General features: G+C 46.9%; 1 protein-coding gene across 1 annotated transcript in view; it reads right to left on the reverse strand.

Annotated features, from left to right (window-relative positions):
- The window catches only part of LOC135899073 (uncharacterized), an 86,810-nt gene that overhangs the window by 17,590 nt on the left and 49,438 nt on the right, over positions 1-19,782 (reverse strand). Inside the window, exons 8-10 of the mRNA XM_065428321.1 lie at positions 6,095-6,236; positions 4,036-4,185; positions 2,876-3,136 (exon numbers count right to left, since the gene is read on the reverse strand). Coding sequence (XP_065284393.1) covers positions 2,876-3,136; positions 4,036-4,185; positions 6,095-6,236 — 553 coding nt within the window. The remainder of the gene's footprint in view (positions 1-2,875; positions 3,137-4,035; positions 4,186-6,094; positions 6,237-19,782) is intronic.

Raw genomic sequence — 19,782 nt, forward strand, 5'->3', positions numbered from 1 at the left:
CTGACAACTCTCGTGTTGACGAAACGTTGAGTAAATTAAGAGTTCGCCACCAACATCACCGCTAATTATCGTCAATCAAAGCAAACGGCACAGAAAATTTCGCTATCTGCATAACTTTGGTCCTTGCTTTATCGCGCGCGAACTGTTGTGGTTGTCTCGCTTCGCAAAGCGTGCGATTTTGCTGCGCTGTGCACGAGGACACCTGGCTGGCGGCATAAGTCAGTGCTACACGAACATCGAGGTACACAAGAGCGGATCACAGAGCATGATCCCGCGCTGTAACACGCTACAAAATGACAGAGTGTCGGCGTCTGCGCGCGCGATTGCACGACGTGGGATCAAGCAGACGAAGCGGAAGTACATCTCTTGCTGCTTTATACTTTTTCTAAGCTTTAATTCGTCTATTCAAGCAACATATTATAACAGATGTTGCCTTGAATCATCCTCGAAGTCACGTGTCACCACGAGCGACGTCACAGCACAAACACGCATACGCAGGCGCACTAGCCCGTGTACGTCATCTTCCGGCCTGCAGCGCGGCAGGCCGCGAGGAGAAGGAAAAAGGGTGTTCGGTTTGAAATTTCAGATCTTTCCGCGGCGCGTAGCGATGTAATACATTGCAGACACGATCGTTATCGCGCATTGTATGCTCTGCGCCTGTCATCACAACATGGCCAGACCTGGTGAGGGGTCCTCTAAGAGTGCATTCCCATGAAAGCGCAATGCTTGCAGCGAGGTTGCCAGAGCTTTTCCTAGCATTCTTATAGGAAACATTATGCCTGAAACATGGCCTCCGAGATCAGGCGGCGCGCGATCTCGGAACTCACGCCTGTCACCATCCGCGAGTAACGCTGCTACAAACTCGCTCACTGACAGGAAGGAACACGCATGTCATGAAACATTCGCAAACCAAGACGAAATTTAACTGAAGCTGCACTATTACATCACTTTTTTGTATTCAGGTAGAAGACCGTCATGCGGAAGCGTCTTTCTAATCATGTTTTGTGCGATAAGCGTTGTAGCCACAGTTGAGTTTGACAGGCTAGTCACGTTTGCTACGAGAAATTGTTATCAAAAAGCATGTGCAATGCTGCGTCACACTAACTCCGAATGAACGTAATCTCAGCCGAAAAGCATTGTCCCCCACTCGTACATCGCAGGAAGGCATCATCATCATCAATATTATTATTATTATTATTATTATTATTATTATTATTATTATTATTATTATTATCCGTAAAATCATCATCGTCATCAAAGTCAGAGCCCACCACCTTTGAAAATAGCCCCCTCCCACTTGCCCGGAAAAGGGCTGCACGCGAATCTTGTGCAAACCTTAGGGGAGGGGTTGGTTAGTCTTTTTAACGCGACAGCGTTAAGGAGCTCGTGTCTCAAAAAAGCCGGTGTCGTCGGCGTCAGTGTCGGCGTCCGCGGCGTTGTTATTTTATGCGAAGCATATTACTAGAGCTCAACCCAGCTCCTCAGGCGCGGCGGTGTCGCCTTCAATACCACGTGACACCGTGACGTCACGACAGAGGAGAAACGGGGCTCCAACTCGCGCCGTCGCTCGCGGCGTCGCCCCCCGCATCGGACGCGGTGAGCGTCGAGCAACGCAGCGTTCGGCGCGACAACGAAATGTGCGCCTGAGCAAGCGCTGCACGCCTGAGCCGACGCCGACGACACCGGCTTTTCTGCGACACGAGCTCCTTAACGCTGTCGCGTTAAAATAAAGGCTAGTATGCTTCGCATCCTGGGCTTAACCTTAGCTAAGCCGCAGCCATTTTTTGTTCATATGAGACACATTATCCCACTATATACTGTGAAGAGGGGTGCAAGCGAAGCTCGGAATCCGCGGCTGTTTTGTCGTAACGTCTCGGCTTCGCGCTCCCTCACGGCGAGGTGGGCACGTCGACGACGAGCCCTTTCTCGATGTGCTCCCTGACGGGTTGCAGAATCAAGCGTCCTTCCTTTCCTTAGATCACTATCATCATCCCTTTCTCGAACGAGTTCCCAGCGGCGTTCATCAAGTGCCGCCTCTCCTTCGGCCGAACGCACGACGCGTGGCCCACTCCCGCTGCCGTTCCTTCAACGCAGTCTACTCTTCGGCAGAGCGAACCAAACGCAGCATCTGCATCTGTCTGCCGGGCCTGAATAGGCGGGGGACGGTGGGCGCGAGGCGAGCGAACGCGCGATCACACCCTTTCCCTCCTCCTCCGGAGGAAGAGGACGCCTGTGATTGGCTCGCGCCTTGCGCTGCGTCTACTCCGTCACGCATATTAAACCCCACTTTAAAAGGCGCGTATGGTGAACCGACAGTGGCCGAATCGGTTAGCGTGGTGGTCCCGCAACCCGGAGGTCGGTAACGCGAATCCGCAGCCCGCCAAGCAATTTCTATTTTCGCGTGGCTCGAGTTCTTTCCGTACGGCAACAACCACACCGACACGAGCGAGACAATACAAGCTTCGCGTGAAAAGAAAAAAATGGCTGTGCCTTAGCTAAGGTTAAGCCCAGGATGCGAAGCATACTAGCCTTTATTTTAACGCGACAGCGTTAAGGAGCTCGTGTCGCACAAAAGCCGGTGTCGTCGGCGTCGGCTCAGGCGTGCGGCGCTTGCTCAGGCGCACATTTCGTTGTCGCGCCGAACGCTGCGTTGCTCGACGCTCACCGCGTCCGATGCGGGGGGCGACGCCGCGAGCGACGGCGCGAGTTGGAGCCCCGTTTCTCCTCTGTCGTGACGTCACGGTGTCACGTGGTATTGAAGGCGACACCGCCGCGCCTGAGGAGCTGGGTTGAGCTCTAGTAATATGCTTCGCATAAAAAAGGCCTGTATCCGCGCCTGCAATCACGAACGAAGCACGACACGTGCGCACTTCACCTGAAAGGCCGCCTTGAAGTCGCGGCCTCCCTGGACGAGTATGTCGTCTGTCGCCTCAAGCAAGACGTCCTGGCGATGAGACTCCTTCACGGCCTGCACCCACTGCTCGGCGGACACGTTGGGCAGCATGTCGAGGACGAAATCTCGCAGCGATACCTGCTCTTCGGGCGGCACACGTCCCGTCAGCAGTCGGTGCACCTCGTCGTCCACGGTTATCAGAAGGCTCAGCTGCCTGTTCACGTTGTCCAGGTCCAGCCACGCCTTCGTGGTGATGGAACAGAGCGATTCGCTAAAACGCTTCAGATTGGCTCGAACGATCAAACCTGTCGCGACATCTTGTTCTGCGTGAGTGTGTGTGTGTGTGCGAATTTGTAAGCTTAGACCGGATTACGTGGTCGAAGACGAATTCTACCTCATAACGTGCAAGACAATACTGCAGCGTTCGCTGGACGGTGAAGTATTCAAGTGATCGGCACTTGTAGGCTTACATGGGAGGCATTAGGCTGGAAGCAACGTTTAGACAAGCGGACTTGTTTTCGCCAGAGCCAAAGTTTCCACAAGGAGAACTGTCTTCGCTGGCGAAGAAGTACCCGCGTCGAAACGTTGGCTTCAGATTTAGGCTCAAAGAGACTTCTTGAGCAAGGTGGCAGGGTCTGCTAAACCTAAATTATGGGTGCAAAACGAGACATGCGAAATATGTCTCGTCTTGCGGGCAACAATAATGTTTAACAAGCCCGAGCCTCCTTTCCATGTTCACCGACTGTTCAGCACTTCTTTAGATAGTAGCGGTAAGCGCCTAAGAGATATACGACATCAAACAAGAAAAGCACAGTAACAGCGCAGTAGTACGACAAACATATTTTTTTCTTCCTCTTGCAAGAGATGCGGCGACAATTATTGCGATCTTATCTCACACCGATGAAAGTGCCTGCCCGTCCATGGTTGAAGCTAAGGGTGAATGTCCTGCACGTATCTAGTATTCTAGGCCACTCTAACATAGCTGCGTCCATTCCATAAAACACCATTATTTTTGTTCTTTTTCCCTGGTTTGTTAGTAGCGCCAACGCTTTAACGTATATTGCGAAAGGCGCCGGCACTAATACCGATATGCTTTTCTAAAGCACTTGAAGGATAAACTAATTGGCTGTTATTCCACGTACCTGGAGCGTAACCTCGAAGTAGTGACGTCCTGCACCGCTATTGAACGGCGTGTTGAACTTATCGCGCAGTGAGGACCCGCGTGCCAAAAAAAGCGTCTTGCGTCCCAGCTCGTACACGAATATGCTGCGGAACAGGGTGTTCACTCCAATCTGCGCAAAGACGAAAGATGCTTTCGAAGCTCTGCATGTACGGAGTCCCAGAGATTGCGAATGCCGCAGCACTCCCTCGTATAGGAGCGATCGACGAACACAATTTATTTATTTATTTATTTATTTATTTATTTATTTATTTATTTATTTATTTATTTATTTATTTATTTATTTGTTATACCCTCAGGGCCAAAGGCATTACAGAGGGGAGTGGGTAATTCAGGTTACAAAGACAATAAATACAATACAGTGAATTTTGTTAGGACATAATTTCAACATTCTCCAAAACAAACAAAGGTTGTTAGTGCATCACGAAATCGTTGATTATCCTCAATGGCTGCAATATCGGGAGGGAGGCGGTTCCATTCGACAGATGTCTGGGGAGGTATGACTGAAAACAAGCTTTAGTTTTGCATTTTTGGATGCCAACCTTGTGCCGATGATCAGTGCGATTGGAGATGTATTCCGGTGGTGTAATAAGATCGTCATGTAGCGTGACGTGATGATATACCTTGTGAAATAGAGTGAGGCGACTGATTTTCCGGCGGGATTTTAAAGATGGGAGAGAAAGGTTAGTTTTCATGGCTGTGATACTTGCAGTACGGTTGTAATTTGAAAAAATGAAGCGAACGGAGTTATTTTGTATAAGTTCAAGAGAATATATAAGATTTTCATGCCCAGGGTCCCATATAGGTGACGCGTATTCAAGTTTAGGTCTTATTAGTGATTTATAAAGTAGGAGTTTTAAGGACGAAGGAGCAGAAGAGAAGTTGCGACGTAAATACCCTAACATGCGATTAGCATTACTGGCAACGTATTCAGTATGGGCATTCCATGTTAAGTTTCGTGATATATGTACTACGCCTAGATATTTATATGATGTGACGGAATCAAGAGGAATGCCATTAAGACAATAAGAAGAAGGGGGAGTGTTAGAGCAGCGAGAAACACGCATGACCTTACATTTGTTAATATTTAATTCCATTTTCCAAGTTTTACACCAGTTAGAGACCAAATTAAGATCGGTCTGGAGAGTATTAATGTCGTTGAGGTTACGTATTTCGCGGAAAATTACACAGTCGTCAGCAAAAAGGTGGCTGGCAGAAGATAGAGTGGACGGAAGGTCATTAATATAAATTATGAATAGAAGGGGTCCGAGGACGGATCCTTGTGGTACACCAGATAGTACATTAGTAAGCGGTGAGGTTGAGCCATTAGTGAAAACAAACTGCCTGCGGTTGAGAAGGAAAGATTGAATCCATCTAAAGACATGTGGATCAAGATGAAGATGACTTAATTTATAAAGCAACAATTGATGGCATACTTTGTCAAAAGCTTTCGCGAAATCTAAAAAGATGCAATCCGCGAAAGATGACTGGTCAAGAATGCGATGCAATTTATCAGTGAATGAGAGTAGCTGCGTTTCGCAGGAGTATGTTTGACGGAAACCATGTTGCGTAGAAGAAAAAAAAACAGTTATCATCAAGAAAGGTGGCGATGTGTTTGAAAATTATATGTTCTAGTAATTCTCACAGCTGTCGATATATTGCTCTGTTTATCGCTGTCACAGCTTAGAAGTGTCGGTTAATTGCCTCCTTGGTGAAGCTTTGGTATAAAGGAGTAAGAAATATTCGCTAGCCAGTGGGCCATTTCACCCCCAATGTACTGGTCCAAAACGCCCATTTCCCCCCCCCCCCTCTTCCTTATGTGCTTTTGACAGCGAAGCTTATATAGCGAGACCAGAAACGCCCGCAGGCGTTATATGCCAGTTTTCGCGGTTTACTGAAAAAAAGAAATAACTAGATCGCCCGCGAAGATTATATTTTAAGGAAATATGGGGAATGTTAAGGCCAATATGGCAGGCTCGTTTTGAAGTACGTGGCAGCAGTCGCTTTCGAGCGATACTCACCTGCATCGACTGCCGCACCAGGAAGCGCACCACATCAAAGAAAGAGGGGGCCTTGACCAGGTTGCTGAGGTCGAGCAGCTCGTGAGTTTCCTTCATCGCATCCTTCAGGTTCACCGGCACCGACATGTAACGATAGCAGGACCTGCGCGGTCGCATGTGTATAGCGTGATTCTTCAGAGGGACACTAACGGCAGATATTATAAGTCAGGCTAAAGTAACGAAATAATGCTTGAGAACGCGTAAGGCGTCAATATTATCGCAAAGAAAGTTTCACTAATAGAGAAATTGAGGTCAAGGCCCGATGACATAGGCGCTTTTCATTTTTATTCTATCAGTAGTACTCAACCTCTCATAATAAAAATATCATTGCATTGCATTATATGACGAAAGAAAATGCTACTTGCCTAGTTCTCTTCGATGGTTAGAAAACGAACTCATCGACGTTACCCTTGACAAGGATGCAGGTTGTCGAAAGGTTTCATTTACGATCGACTTTGCGCCGCCCGCGCTTTCGCGTTTCAGTAGTTTCGTTATCGCGCAGTGGTGCGCTGGTTTCGCTGCCTCGCAAACCTCGCACAAAGTGCAAGCAGCCCAGAATGCCACATCCATGTGATGTCGCGCGATTCCCGAGCGGTACACTCCACTTGACCGAAAGCATCTGCAGCGGCGAATCCAACGCTCTGTATTGGCTCGGTTTCTCCCTGGCCGCGCGTTTGCATTTTGCGCAAAAAAAAAAAATTAAAACCCCTTAAACTTCGTAAAGTACTGCCACGCTTTGAAGAATGCCGCCTCCTGCTCGTGCGCTCTGGTCGAGACCGACGCCGCGTCGCTATTGGCCTAATAGCATCACGTGGGCCCTCGCGCCGTGCATAAGCGCCATTTTTGCTCGAGAAGCGAATACGGAGTGGCGAGGAGCGCATGTTGACGCCGTTGCTGCGCTCGAGCAGCGTAGGCGGCGCCACGGTCGAGGAGGGAGCGTGAAAGAGAGGAGAAACGAGGAGGAGAGAAGGCGAAGGAGGAGATTGTTACTACTTTACGAAGTTTAAGGGGCTTTAAAAAGAGACTGTGGCGCCGTCTGTCGAGTGCCGTTTGACTCACCGATGACGTATTCCACGTCACCAATCAACCCTACCCCACCCCCCTTCCCCGGCTCGGGGCTGGCAATTTGAATTCAGCTAAAGGTATGCGGACCCTTCTGACGCGATTTTCTCTTAAACTAAGTCCTTTCTTGGCACGGAGGAAGCTATGCGAGGTTCCTGGAACGGCATTTTAACAGTCCGCATTCACTTAATATTTGCCTCTCGAATCCCTTTCAAGCACAAGACGCATGGTGCAATTCCGAATGCAGTCCTGCGTTATTCTTTTTCTTCATCATCATCACGTCAGCAGTGTTTCAACGTATTTGCCAAGCCAAACTGTGCCGCCCCTTCGCCAATGCATTTTGCCAATGGATTGTGGCAACGTGAAATTATGGCGCCCGTCTCCACTCTGGCACCAAATTTAGGTGTATCAAATTCAAAATTTTCAACGACACACTGAGAGGCATACCAATTGTACATAATTGAAAAGGTGTGTATAGATTTCCGATACTCGGTTTATTGTTCCGCAAACAACTAGCCGTAAAAAGGGAGCGAATAGGCATGCAAGGTCAAATCCAGCACGCATCAAACACGTAATACAGCGAAACCCAACGTTCTCTGTTGCCCGTTGGGGGAATGTGCTGGCGAAATGGAGGCAGAGGCAAAGAGGTGCGCTGGAGTCCATCCCGAAGGCCGCACGTTTTGTCTACTAAACAAAACGATCCATTTCACGACGGCACGCGGTTATGTCATCTATGAGATAGAGACTGCCTTATCCTCGTGCTTTTCTTTTGACAACCATATTGTCTCGTGGTAGTGCACGGTGAAGAAGGCAGCAGAACTTTGATTAAAGAAACTAGCGTATTATTGGGCGAACGTGTGCCCTCAAAAGCAGAGTACACTCAAAGAACGATAGCGGCGAATACACTCGGCGATCATCGAAAATCTAATGAGCGGGTCAAAAGCATCGGCTTTTATACATCAACCGTCGAATGTTCCAGAGTAGTCGCTGGAACCCGTGTGCCTTCCACAAAGTTCTACATTATTGGCATGGCCCGCACATGCAATCAGATTACACAAGGTTGGGTCACAGACAGCGGATTGAACCATCGATAACATTCCGGAAACTTCCGATACATGCAGGCGCGTCCTGCGCTGTGCGATAACATTTGTTAGGCGGTGAAATGTGTCGCTTATAAAGACAAGTACACGTGTCGACATCTTAACGTCCAAGCCACTGAGACCCATTCTTATTATATAGTACTAGTTTAACCTTTCGCTCCATAGAATCGGTTATATATTCCGTTGTAGTTGCCAAAATACGTATTTTGTATTCATATATAAAATACGCACTTACAAGATAACAAATTCTCCCGCAGGGGCGTCTGCGTCAGCACGCGTTTGGTGTGTTGCGACAGCACGTACCCGAGCACACGAGGGTTGGACCCTCCCGCGTGTAGCCGTGCGCGGCTTAGCCGTGTCCGGGGAAAGGGAGATCCTGGGGGTTGAGCCGATGCCGGGCGTTTGGACCTTTAAGGCCCCCCGGCGGAGGCAACACACCTCTTTGGCCTCTGCTTTACGTAGACGGCACCTCCGGCCTGACCCGACCGGGGGAAATTGGCAGTCGCCTTTTCCTATCCTCCCCTCCACCTTTCACTTTCCTATCTTCTTTCTTACAACTTTCCTGTGTTCTCCTCTCTTCTCAGTTTTTTTTTTCACTTTTCATAGGCGGCGAGGGTTAACCTTGTGTGACCAACTACCCTGAGTTTTGTCATATTTGGTTATAGTTGAGGTGTACAGCTGGCGTGGGCAGGACTTCCTTGCGAGTTCCTGTCCCGTCCCCTCGTTGGGCTCCATGGTGGGCGGCTGGCATCATGACCGAACATTAAACTCACTTTATGGCTCCACCTCTTTCAGAAAATGATCGCACTCCAAGAAGAGTGCGGACCGAGGACATAACTTCCCAATGCTTCCAAAAAACAAACGAACATTTCCCCAGGTATCATGTCATACATAGTGAAGATCCAGATCAACCAGCTCGAAAAATGTCCCCATTCATAGTATCAAAATCTCTGACTTACGCCCTGGGCCTTGGCTACAAGGTGGCAAAGCTAGCCAGTGGCGACCTACGTAGGTCGCCACTGGCTTTGGAGGAGCACTCCTCCAAATCCGAGACAAAGCACAATACTCGAAACTCCCAACCTTAGTGTCCGTTGGAGACGTCCGGGTAACCGTAACTACTCACCGCTCACTAAACACAGTCAAAGGAGTAATATCTGAGCACGATTTGCTGAACCTTTCTGAAGAAGAGATGTTGGATGGTCTGAAAGACCAGAATGTCGCCGAAGTCCATCGTATCAAAATCCGAAAAGACGACAAGGAAATACCTACAAAACACATAGTCCTGACCTTTGCCTCCAGCCAACTCCCCGAATCCATAGAAGTAGGCTATCTTAGAATAACTGTAAGACCGTACATTACAAATCCGAGACGATGTTTTAAATGTCAAAGATTCGGCCATGGCTCTCAGAGCTGTCGTGGTCGCCAATCATGTGCCAAATGTACATCAAATGCTCATGAATCTGTGGACTGTACCGCTGCACCACTGTGCGCGAACTGTGAAGGGGACCACCCCGCGTACTCGAGGTCATGCCCGACCTGGAAGAAAGACAAAGAAATCATAACGATCAAGACCAAGGAAAGCATAACTTATCAAGAAGCACGAAAACGACTCTCCTCAACATTTCAATTCAGAGCAAAAACAAATTTCGCCGATGTGGTGCGCAGGGGCGGCACACCACACCAGGCCTCGGCCACTGCCCAGGCAAAGCCTTAGGCAGGGCTGCTCCCGCCCCCGGCAGACGCAGCAAAGGCTGCTCTGCCACCTCTGAACAAAGGCGCGCCGGCCTCTCAGTCGGCTGCCTGCAAGTCCAGAGCCTCTAGTGAGGCAATGGACATAACACAAAACTCGCCTCTGCTGCAGCAGAAGCACAGCTCCCTGGAGCGAAAAAGAAAATAAAAAAAAAACAATATTGGCACCCCCAAAACCAGCATCCTAATTTTTTAACTACACTCATCAAACATGGCGTCCCTTATACAGTGGAACTGCCGAGGACTAATAAATAGCTACAGTGACATAAAAGAACTGTTAAACACACTGTCCCTGGTGGCTTTATGCTTACAGGAGACCAACTTAGGTCACAAACAAAAAAACATTTTAAACAAGTACAATGTCTTTCGGTATGACCGAGAACACGCAAGCAGACTGTCTAGAGGTGTTTCTATTGCAATTAAGACTGGTGTTGCAACCCAAGAAATCAAACTTCAAACCAAATACGAAGCTGTTGCCGTCACTGTCATTCATTTTAAGACGATCAGAATATGCAATATATATCATGAGCTACACCTAACAGTAACACTTAATGATTTAGAAACCCTTTTAGAACAGCTGCCAGAGCCGTACCTGCTAGTTGGTGATTTTAACGCCCACTCCGGTTTTTGGGGAAGTGCACACACTGATGCGAGAGGCCGTATTTTAGAAGATTTTATTTTAAGTAATAATGTTTGCCTCCTAAACACCGGCAAAAGTACATACTGCTCTCCGAGCACAGGAAAAAAGAGTTCCATAAATTTCTATTTTAGCTCACCCTCTGTTTTTAGCGATTTTAAATGGGATGTCATCGACAACCCATACGGCAGCGATCACCTGCCTGTATTAATCAGCCTAACCTCTCCACCACAAGTTATCCCAACAAAACCACGATGGTGGAAGTTACATTTAGCCGACTGGGCACTGTTTAAAGAAAGGGCCAGCTTAGATAAAATAGTTTCAGATTACATAAGCATGGGGGAAGAAGAAGAAGCGCCGAGCAGTACAGACGTGGTAGCATCGGCTCCGTTTCTTTTTCCATGCTCCGCTCGTCAGTTTTGAGAGTGCAACGAAAAAAAGCATACCACTGGATCCGCGAAGCGACGGCGAATCTACTGACACCAAGGTTCGAGGTGGGGCTTGTTTTTTCACAGTCTTATGGAACGTTTTCTGCTCCTTAGTGAGGAGTAGGGCCTTTGCTGGGCCTAGTAAGCCCACCTGACCGCAGCCATGGTGGATACAAACATGGAAGATGTAGATGTTACTGGAAAAGAAGGAAACAATGGTCAGGACGACGACGGCTGGCAAGTAGTGGCTGGCCGAAGATCACGAGCTAGCACAAAGGCTGTGGATGAGGACAGCACATTGCCACGCAATCAGCGAGAGCATGGAGTCAAGGGAGCCGCCGTCGGCGGAATGGTCAAGAATCGGGTTATCAAAGCTTCGAGGATGCCTCAACTGCCCGAGGAGCACAGAAAGATCATTATACGACCTCGAGGAGGGCTCAATTTGAACAAGGTGAGCACCACCACGATTGGTTCCGCAGTCATCGAGGCGTCCGGCCTAACGGAAGAGGAGGCCCGTGAAGATGTTGTCTGCCCGAACTTCATTCAAAATATCATCGTGGTCAGCACACCTAAGCCCGAACATGCTGCGAAGTACGTTAGAATCAAGTCTTTCAAGATTATGGAAGCGGAATACAAGGCAAATGCATACGAAGCGGCACCACAAGCCACATGCAAAGGCGTCATCCGAAGAGTGGACATCAGAGACTCGCAAGCTATAATAACAAGAAACATCGTGCATGACTTGAACCCGCTTGCGCTCGCTGCCAAGCGCATGAAGACGTCGGGATCGGTCATCGTACTTTTCGATGGACTCAAAGTGCCCAATTTTGTCAGGTACGGATCCACACTAGTGAGATGCTACCTCTACAGGAAGCAATTCGACGTCTGCTTCACTTGCGGAAGGGTCGGGCACCGCTCTGATGTCTGTCCAACACCTGACTTTGTTCAGTGCAGGGGATGTGGAACTCGCAACCCAGGAGATGAACATATGTGTGTACCTAAGTGTAAATTTTGTGAAGGCGATCACCCTACCAGCGACAAGTTTTGTAAGCAAAGATTTCAAATCCCTTACGTCGTACGACTTCGTCGAAGAGAACGCAACAGGACTCGGTCGTCAACAAGAGTGCAGTCGGAAGCGCAACAGCTGGCGCCCAACCATCGCCCCGAGGACAGGGAGCACTCACGCTCCAGGAGTCGCACCAGATCCAGGCATCGTTCACAATCCAGGGAGAGAAGGCGCTTCAAGTCAAGGGAAGCACAGGTGCGCTTCGTGCAAAGGGACTCAATACCTGGCGAGAAGAAGACGCAAGGAACCACTTGGGCTGACAAAGTAAAAGGTATGGCGAGAGTTGCTGGGGGTGCCTCGGCTGCTGTGGGTGATGACAATGATGCCAGAATAGAGCAATTAATTTAAGAAGTAACTTCTTTAAGAAAAGCTAATGAAGAATTGACAAGGCAGGTAGCAGAGCTTCGTAAAAAAGAGCAGTCGAGCCCTGCTAGAGCAGAGATAGATAGACCTGTAAGCAAAAGCAGCGATCCAGGAGAATCCAGCTCTCCTGCTCCTAAATAGAGGGTGGTGAGCTCCGAGGATGAGTCAGTCTTCTCAACACTCAGTGAAATAAAAGATGCAATTAAAGCGATAAGAGAGACAGTGGAAACGACCAACTTTAAAGTGGACAAATTGTGGAAATGGAGACTAACGGCGGAGAAAAGACTTAGGAAAATTGAGACGCGAGGGGATGACGATGATGAGTATCTGCTATCGGAGGCGGATAGTATAAAGTCCATTCCTGGACTGTCGGGGGCCATCACAAAGAGGAAAGTAGCGGGTAATAGAAAGGCAGCCTCACCTAATAACAATGGACAGTAATCAAGGATTTAGCGTGTGGCAATGGAATTGTCGCGGGTTCCAACACAAAAAAACAGCACTGCGACAGGTGATCAGGTCATCTGAGGCCAGGCCAAAAGTAATTATGCTGCAGGAAAACTTAGCGGACGAAATTATGCTTACTGGGTACAAAGTTATATGTAGAGACAAAAAAACGGGGAGGGGGTTGGCGACCCTCATTGACAAGAAGTTGCCATGCATTGAGCATGATATTCAACTTAGACATTCCAGGTTTGAATTTATTCTAGTTGAGATAATACTTAACAGGAACAGAGGTAAGACGCAAAGCATTTTCTGTTTGAATATTTACAGCAGTCCTAACGACATGAGACAGAGGTTTAGAGCACTCTTCAACAAGGTACTTTCGGTTGCCAAAAACTCCCCGCTCATTATTGGAGGGGACTTTAATGCTCCCTATCACACATGGGGATACACTTGGAACATAAAGAAGGGACAGGAACTATGGAGTCTTGCCATGAATCTGGGGTTATGCTTGATTACTGATCCGGCGTATCCCACCCGCAATGGCATGTGCACAAGCAGGGACTCCACACCAGATCTTACTTTCGTAAACAACTCAGGAGGAGCCAATTGGGAAAATTCAAACATGGATCTCGGGAGCGATCATTATATCATACACATAACCACACGCATACCGAGACGGGAAACTAGAATCTTCAAATTCACTGATTGGATCAGTTCAGAAAAATCAGGGCGAACAGAAGGAAAGTGGGGCCTCTAGATGCCGAGCAGGATCCCCTCCAGACGTGGGTCACCCAGCTCTGAGAGGACGTCAAAGGGGCCACTAAAGAAATCAGGACAGAGGAAAATATTGAGGCTATGGACAGTAGGCTGGCGCATCTGATTGAGGGCAAACAGTCTATATTACAGAGATGGAAAACGCAGAGACTTAACAGAAGGCTAAGGAAAAAAATTGCGCAATTAAAAAAAGAAATTGATAATTACTCGATCACTCTCGTGAAGCAAGAGTGGGATGAGATCTGTAATTCGGCTGATGGTATACTCAAGCATGGAGGTAGCTGGAATCTCCTCAAGCACTTGCTCAACGAGAATGAAACAAGGACAAGCAAGAGAACAGCTATATCTAAGTTGGTTCATCAGGAAAGCCAAGATAAAACACAGAAGGATATCATGGATAGTCTCGCAGCCAAATATCTCCCACTTAAACAACCAAATGAAGAAGACGAGAGCCCCGAATATACGGGAGGCATATGTGAAGAACTTGACCGGGACTTCACTGAGAGTGAAGTGAGGGCGGCTCTTCACAGTCTTAATAGTAGATCGGCGGCTGGACCTGACGGAATAACTAACAAGATATTAAGAAATCTGGATGATGAATCCATTTCTTATCTAACTGAACATTTCAATGACTGTTGGAGAAAAGGGGTATACTCAGAGGAATGGAGGGTGGCCAATACTATCCTCATACCAAAGCCAGGAAAACAACTCACTCTAGACAACCTCCGTCCTATTTCCTTAACGTCCTGTCTAGGCAAAGCTATGGAACATGTCATCCTAAATCGACTCACGAGATCCGTTGAGCAGAACGAGATCCTCCCATAAAACTTGATCGGCTTTCGTCCAGGGCTGTCAACTCAGGATGCTATGCTGCTGATTAAACATCAGCTTATACAGGCCAGCCCAGCGCATACAAAAGCTCTTTTGGGATTGGATGTGGAAAAAGCTTTTGATCGTATAAAGCATAAGGCAATACTTGACATTCTCTCGGAGATGGGTTTAGGTAAGAGACTTTTTAACATGATTAAGGACTTTCTTAGAAATAGAACTGCACAACTCATGCTGGGTGAGCTTAAATCAGAAGCTAAGAATTTAGGAAATAGGGGCACTCCACAAGGGGCTGTGCTCTCACCCATGCTATTTAATTTAGCAATGTCCAAGGTTGCAAGAAATCTGGAGAAAATTGAGGGTATACATTATGTGATATATGCCGACGACATAACCATATGCAGTGCCAAGGGCAATGTAGGACAGACAGAGACCAGATTACAGGAAAGTTTGTACGTTGTAGAGAAAACGCTGAAAGACATGGGGTTGAAATGCTCGGGAGCCAAATCAGAACTCTTAGTCATTAAACATTGCAGAAAAGGTCGCAAACCAAAAGGTTACATTCCGGAAGATGAGCCAAGAGTGTGCTTATACACTCATGAAGGATCCGCAGTCAGGCTAGTTGAAACAATCAAGGTTCTTGGGTATCACATAGACGGAAACAATGCTAACTATAGAACAATACAACATATCTCGAATAAAACAGATGAAGTCATTAGGTTACTAAGGAGAATTACCAATAGACACAGATGCTTAGGAGAGGACAGCGCTTTGAGGCTAATACACGCCTTTGCTCTCTGTCACTTCACTTATGTGGCTGGATTATTCAAATAGAAGCAGGCAGAACTTAATAAACTTACGTGATGCTCAGGAAGCTCGTTAAAGTCGCCCTAGGGATACCCAGTAACGCTGCAACCGACAAACTCATGAGTCTAGGGGTGCATAACACAATGGAAGAAATCGCGGAGGCTCAACAGCTAGCGCAACACGAAAGATTGACAAAGTCACGAGCTGGCAGGAACATATTACAGGCAATAGGTGCAAAACTGAATACATCAAGGAGCCCAATAGAGGCTGAAGTAGAATTAAGGACTGACGTTAGGAACAAGATCAGAACCAACCCTCTCCCCAGAAACATGCATCCGGAATATAATGTCGAAAGGAGAAAGGCAAGAGCTAAAGCACTCTTGCAGGAAATAGAACAACAGAACGAATTGGCAGCTGCAGTTGATGCAGCCTGGGTGAAAGGTAAAGAAGCATATACGGCCATTGTCTCAAATTATCATGGGAAGGTGCAAGATGCTATCACTATTTTTACCAAGGATCCCATGGTGGCGGAACAAGTGGCAATTGCTCTAGCCATCAGGAGTAATAAGTGGGCCTGCATTTACAGTAATTCGAAATCCGCTATAATGTGTTTTGATAAAGGCTACGTAGCTGGTGTTGCAGCGAAACTTTTTGAAAACATTGGGATTATGAGAACTGGAATGCGATGGTTTCCTGCGCATATGGGAAAAGTGGACGAGACTTGGATAAACCTCAATGAGGTTGCTCATGACTTGGCACGAGGACTTGCTAACCGTGACAGTCACAACCGAGCCGTTCACCATCAAGCCAGGGAATCTAGAGATCATTTAATAACATACGATGACATTAGCAAACACTACTATTTAGGACGCAGGCAATTCCCATTGCCACATTCAAAACTGAACAGGGTTCAGGCAGTCTCACTGCGCTTATTGCAAACAGGTACATATCCCACACCGTACACCATTAATAAAATATATCCAGCGAGGGAGATTAGGATGGACTGCAACGATTGTAATGGCATCATTGGAATCAGACATATGCTGGCGGGGTGCCCCGCGACTCTCCCCAACCTCGTTGAAGAATGGACACAGTGGGAGAAAAGGATTCAAAGCCCATTGTTTCAGGACCAACTAAGGGCCGTCCAGAGGGCCCATGATGTCGCTGAAAGGCTTGGCCTGACAGTGCCGACGTGGGGGCGGCCCGCCTTAACTTAAGAAGTCGAGCCTCCGGACCTCATTCCAACAAATGTTTTCACACACACACACACTTAAGCATAGACGAACTGAATGAAGCTATCACCAAGTGTATTTTAACCGCTGCACGCCTGGCAATTCCTCGGTCTTCACGAGTAGTAAAAGAGAATCACAAAATTTGGCCCACACAAGAATGCCGAGACGCAAAAAGGAGACAGAACAATTCCTGGGGAATTTTTCGTAGGTACCCAACGCAGGAAAATTTCATCAAGTTCAAGAAGTTCAGAGCAAAAGCGCGGTATATTCGCCGTAATGCAGAAGAAACTTCATGTCAAGGTTACGTGTCCTCAATAAATAGCACAATTACATCAACACAAATGTGGCAGATGGTAAAAAAGATAAATGGCAGCTACTCCCGATTCACGGTTTCATTTCTCTCTGACCCTGGTATACAGACAAATATAGAAGAACAGGCAGATATTCTGGGTGAATATTTTTCTGCGGTCTCCAGTTCATCTCACTATTCAGAATCATTCCTGAAATACAAAAACACAGCTGAAAGACAAAAACTGCCGACAAGTGGCGGTACAAATGAACCCTATAATAACTTACTTGCAGTTCAGGAAATTAATAGAGTACTGTCCGCTGGTAAGCAAACTGCACCTGGCCCAGACTAAATACATTATCGTATGCTAGCTCATCTCTCTGAACCGGCTGTGGAGGCAGTTTTAAATTTTTTTAACAAAGTTTGGGTATCGGGGAAACTTCCCGAAGCCTGGAAAATGGCTATTATTGTTCCATTATTAAAACCCGGAAAACCATCCACCCTTCCTAGCAGCTATAGGCCCATAGCTCTGACTAGCTGTCTAGCGAAGTCCTTTGAAAGTCTATTGAATATCAGACTAACATTTGTGTTAGAAGACCGGGAGCTCCTGGATCTCCATCAATGCGGTTTTGAAAAGGCTTCCTCCACTACCGACCACCTTGTCCGTCTTAAAAATATTGTTCGTGAAGCTTTTATACACAGGTAACACTGTCTATCTGTCTTCTTCGAATTGGAGAGGGCATATGATACAACGTGGAGGTTTTGGATCATTCAGGACCTGACTGAACTGGGCATCCGCGGCAGGATGTTGAACTGCCTTAAGGACTTCTTGTCTAACCGTACATTTCATGTCCGCCTTGGCTCAACCCTTTCAAGGAATGTTATCCAGGCAAATAGAGTACCTCAGGGATGTATTTTGAGCACAACAATCTTTATTGTGAAAATGAATTCTATCAGGAAAATAATTCCAAGATCTGTTATGTATTCTGTCTATGTAGATGATCTCCACATAGCTTGCACATCCTCGAACATATCAACAAGCGAACGACAAATACAGCTAACAATAAACAGACTAGCAACATGGGCAGACAGAAATGGTCTCCGTTTTTCCCCACAGAAATCGGTGGCCAATCTTTTCTCACTAAGACGAGGCATACAAATAGATCCCACCCTACACCTGAACAAAATATATCTACCCGTAAAAAATGAACATAAATTTCTAGGTGTAACATTTGACAGGAAGCTCACCTTCTTGTCTCACATAAATGCTCTGAAAAAAAAAAAGCTTCTCAGTCCCTGAACATACTCAAAGTGCTGTCGAGAAAACACTGGGGAGCCGATAGAACTTGTCTCTTACAAATTTAACGCTCTGTAGTATGCTCTACCCTGAATTATGGATGTATAGTGTATGGGTCAGCAAGACCATCGTACCTGAAACGGCTAGATACAGTACATAATTTAGGTTTGCGTCTCTCCACTGGTGCATACAGGACATCACGCATAAACAGTCTCCACGTAGAAAGTAATGAGCCATCGCTTACAGATAGAAGAGCCATGTTCACATGCTCGTACATTCTAAAACTCCGTTCGCTTTCCCAACACCTATGTTACCCCACAGTCGCAAAGTGCCCATCAAGAACACTGTTTAACAAAAAACCACACGCTGTTAGGCCACTCCTCCTGCGTTTCGAAGAGATGTGCCAAAACCTCGGCATGCGAGACATATTGCCAAACATTGCCCAAAGGCGAGGTCCACTGCCACCATAGCACAATTTTCCTGAAATCTGATGTTTCACTCTGACACACTTCCGTAAAAAAATAAATTCCGCAACAACATATAATACAAGAATTGCTCACACTTGAAGAAAAGTACAGTAATTTTGCAGCTTTTTACACAGACGGTTCAAAAACAGGTGCTTACGTAGAAAGCGCAGCTGTACAGGGGAATTGGAATTAAATAGTAACACTTCCACAGTGTGCTTCTATCTTCACTGCGGAAAGTTATGCCATCTGTGTAGCCATAGAAAAAATAGTAAATGAAAGACTCGCCAACAGTGTTATTTACACAGACTCACTGAGTGTGCTCACGGCCTTTCATTCTGGAAATGCAATGGCTCCTCTGCTTGGAGACCTCATACACAGCATTACAGCAGCCACAGCTCAAGGCCAAAACATCAGGCTCTGCTGGGTACCAAGTCATGTCGGCATAAAAGGCAATGGAAGAGCGGATTTGTGCGCTGCTCAAGCTTACGGCAAGCAAATTAAGCATGTAAATGTGCCCTATAGAGATTGCATGAACTTACTACATAGTAATGCAAGGGAAAAATGGCATTCCACTTAGAACAACGAACTAATTATAACAAGCTACAATTAATAAAACCAGTTCTAGGTGAATGGAAGTCATGCGTGCACCAGAAGCGTTTCAAGGAAGTCGTTATCTGCCGTCTCCGTATAGGTCACACACACATTACACACAACTTTCTGCTGAAGAAAGAAGACAAACCGATCTGCACTTGCGGAGATGAACTTACAGTCAATCACATTTTAATTTCATGTTGTCAACTGGAAAAGCTACGGATAAAGTACTTTTCCCCGTTTTATAACCAATGCATCCCTTTTCACCCAGCACTGCTCTTGAGTGATAATGCATTGTGGATATGTCTAGCGTTTTTATATTTTTAACAGAAGCTGGTTTTCTTAAAAATATGTGAATCATCATGCAGTACTTCACCTCATATCACCACAGTTATTTCTCATTCCTGAGAAAAAGGCTGAGGACTTTATTTGATTGGTTAGGAGCCTCGAGATCCTTGCCCTGGCAAGGATGGCCGCTGAGGTTACCCGACCCCCTTTAAAAGTTTTTATTAGTA

This window comes from Dermacentor albipictus, chromosome 7 (assembly GCF_038994185.2).
Source record: "Dermacentor albipictus isolate Rhodes 1998 colony chromosome 7, USDA_Dalb.pri_finalv2, whole genome shotgun sequence".
Lineage (NCBI taxonomy): Eukaryota > Metazoa > Arthropoda > Arachnida > Ixodida > Ixodidae > Dermacentor > Dermacentor albipictus.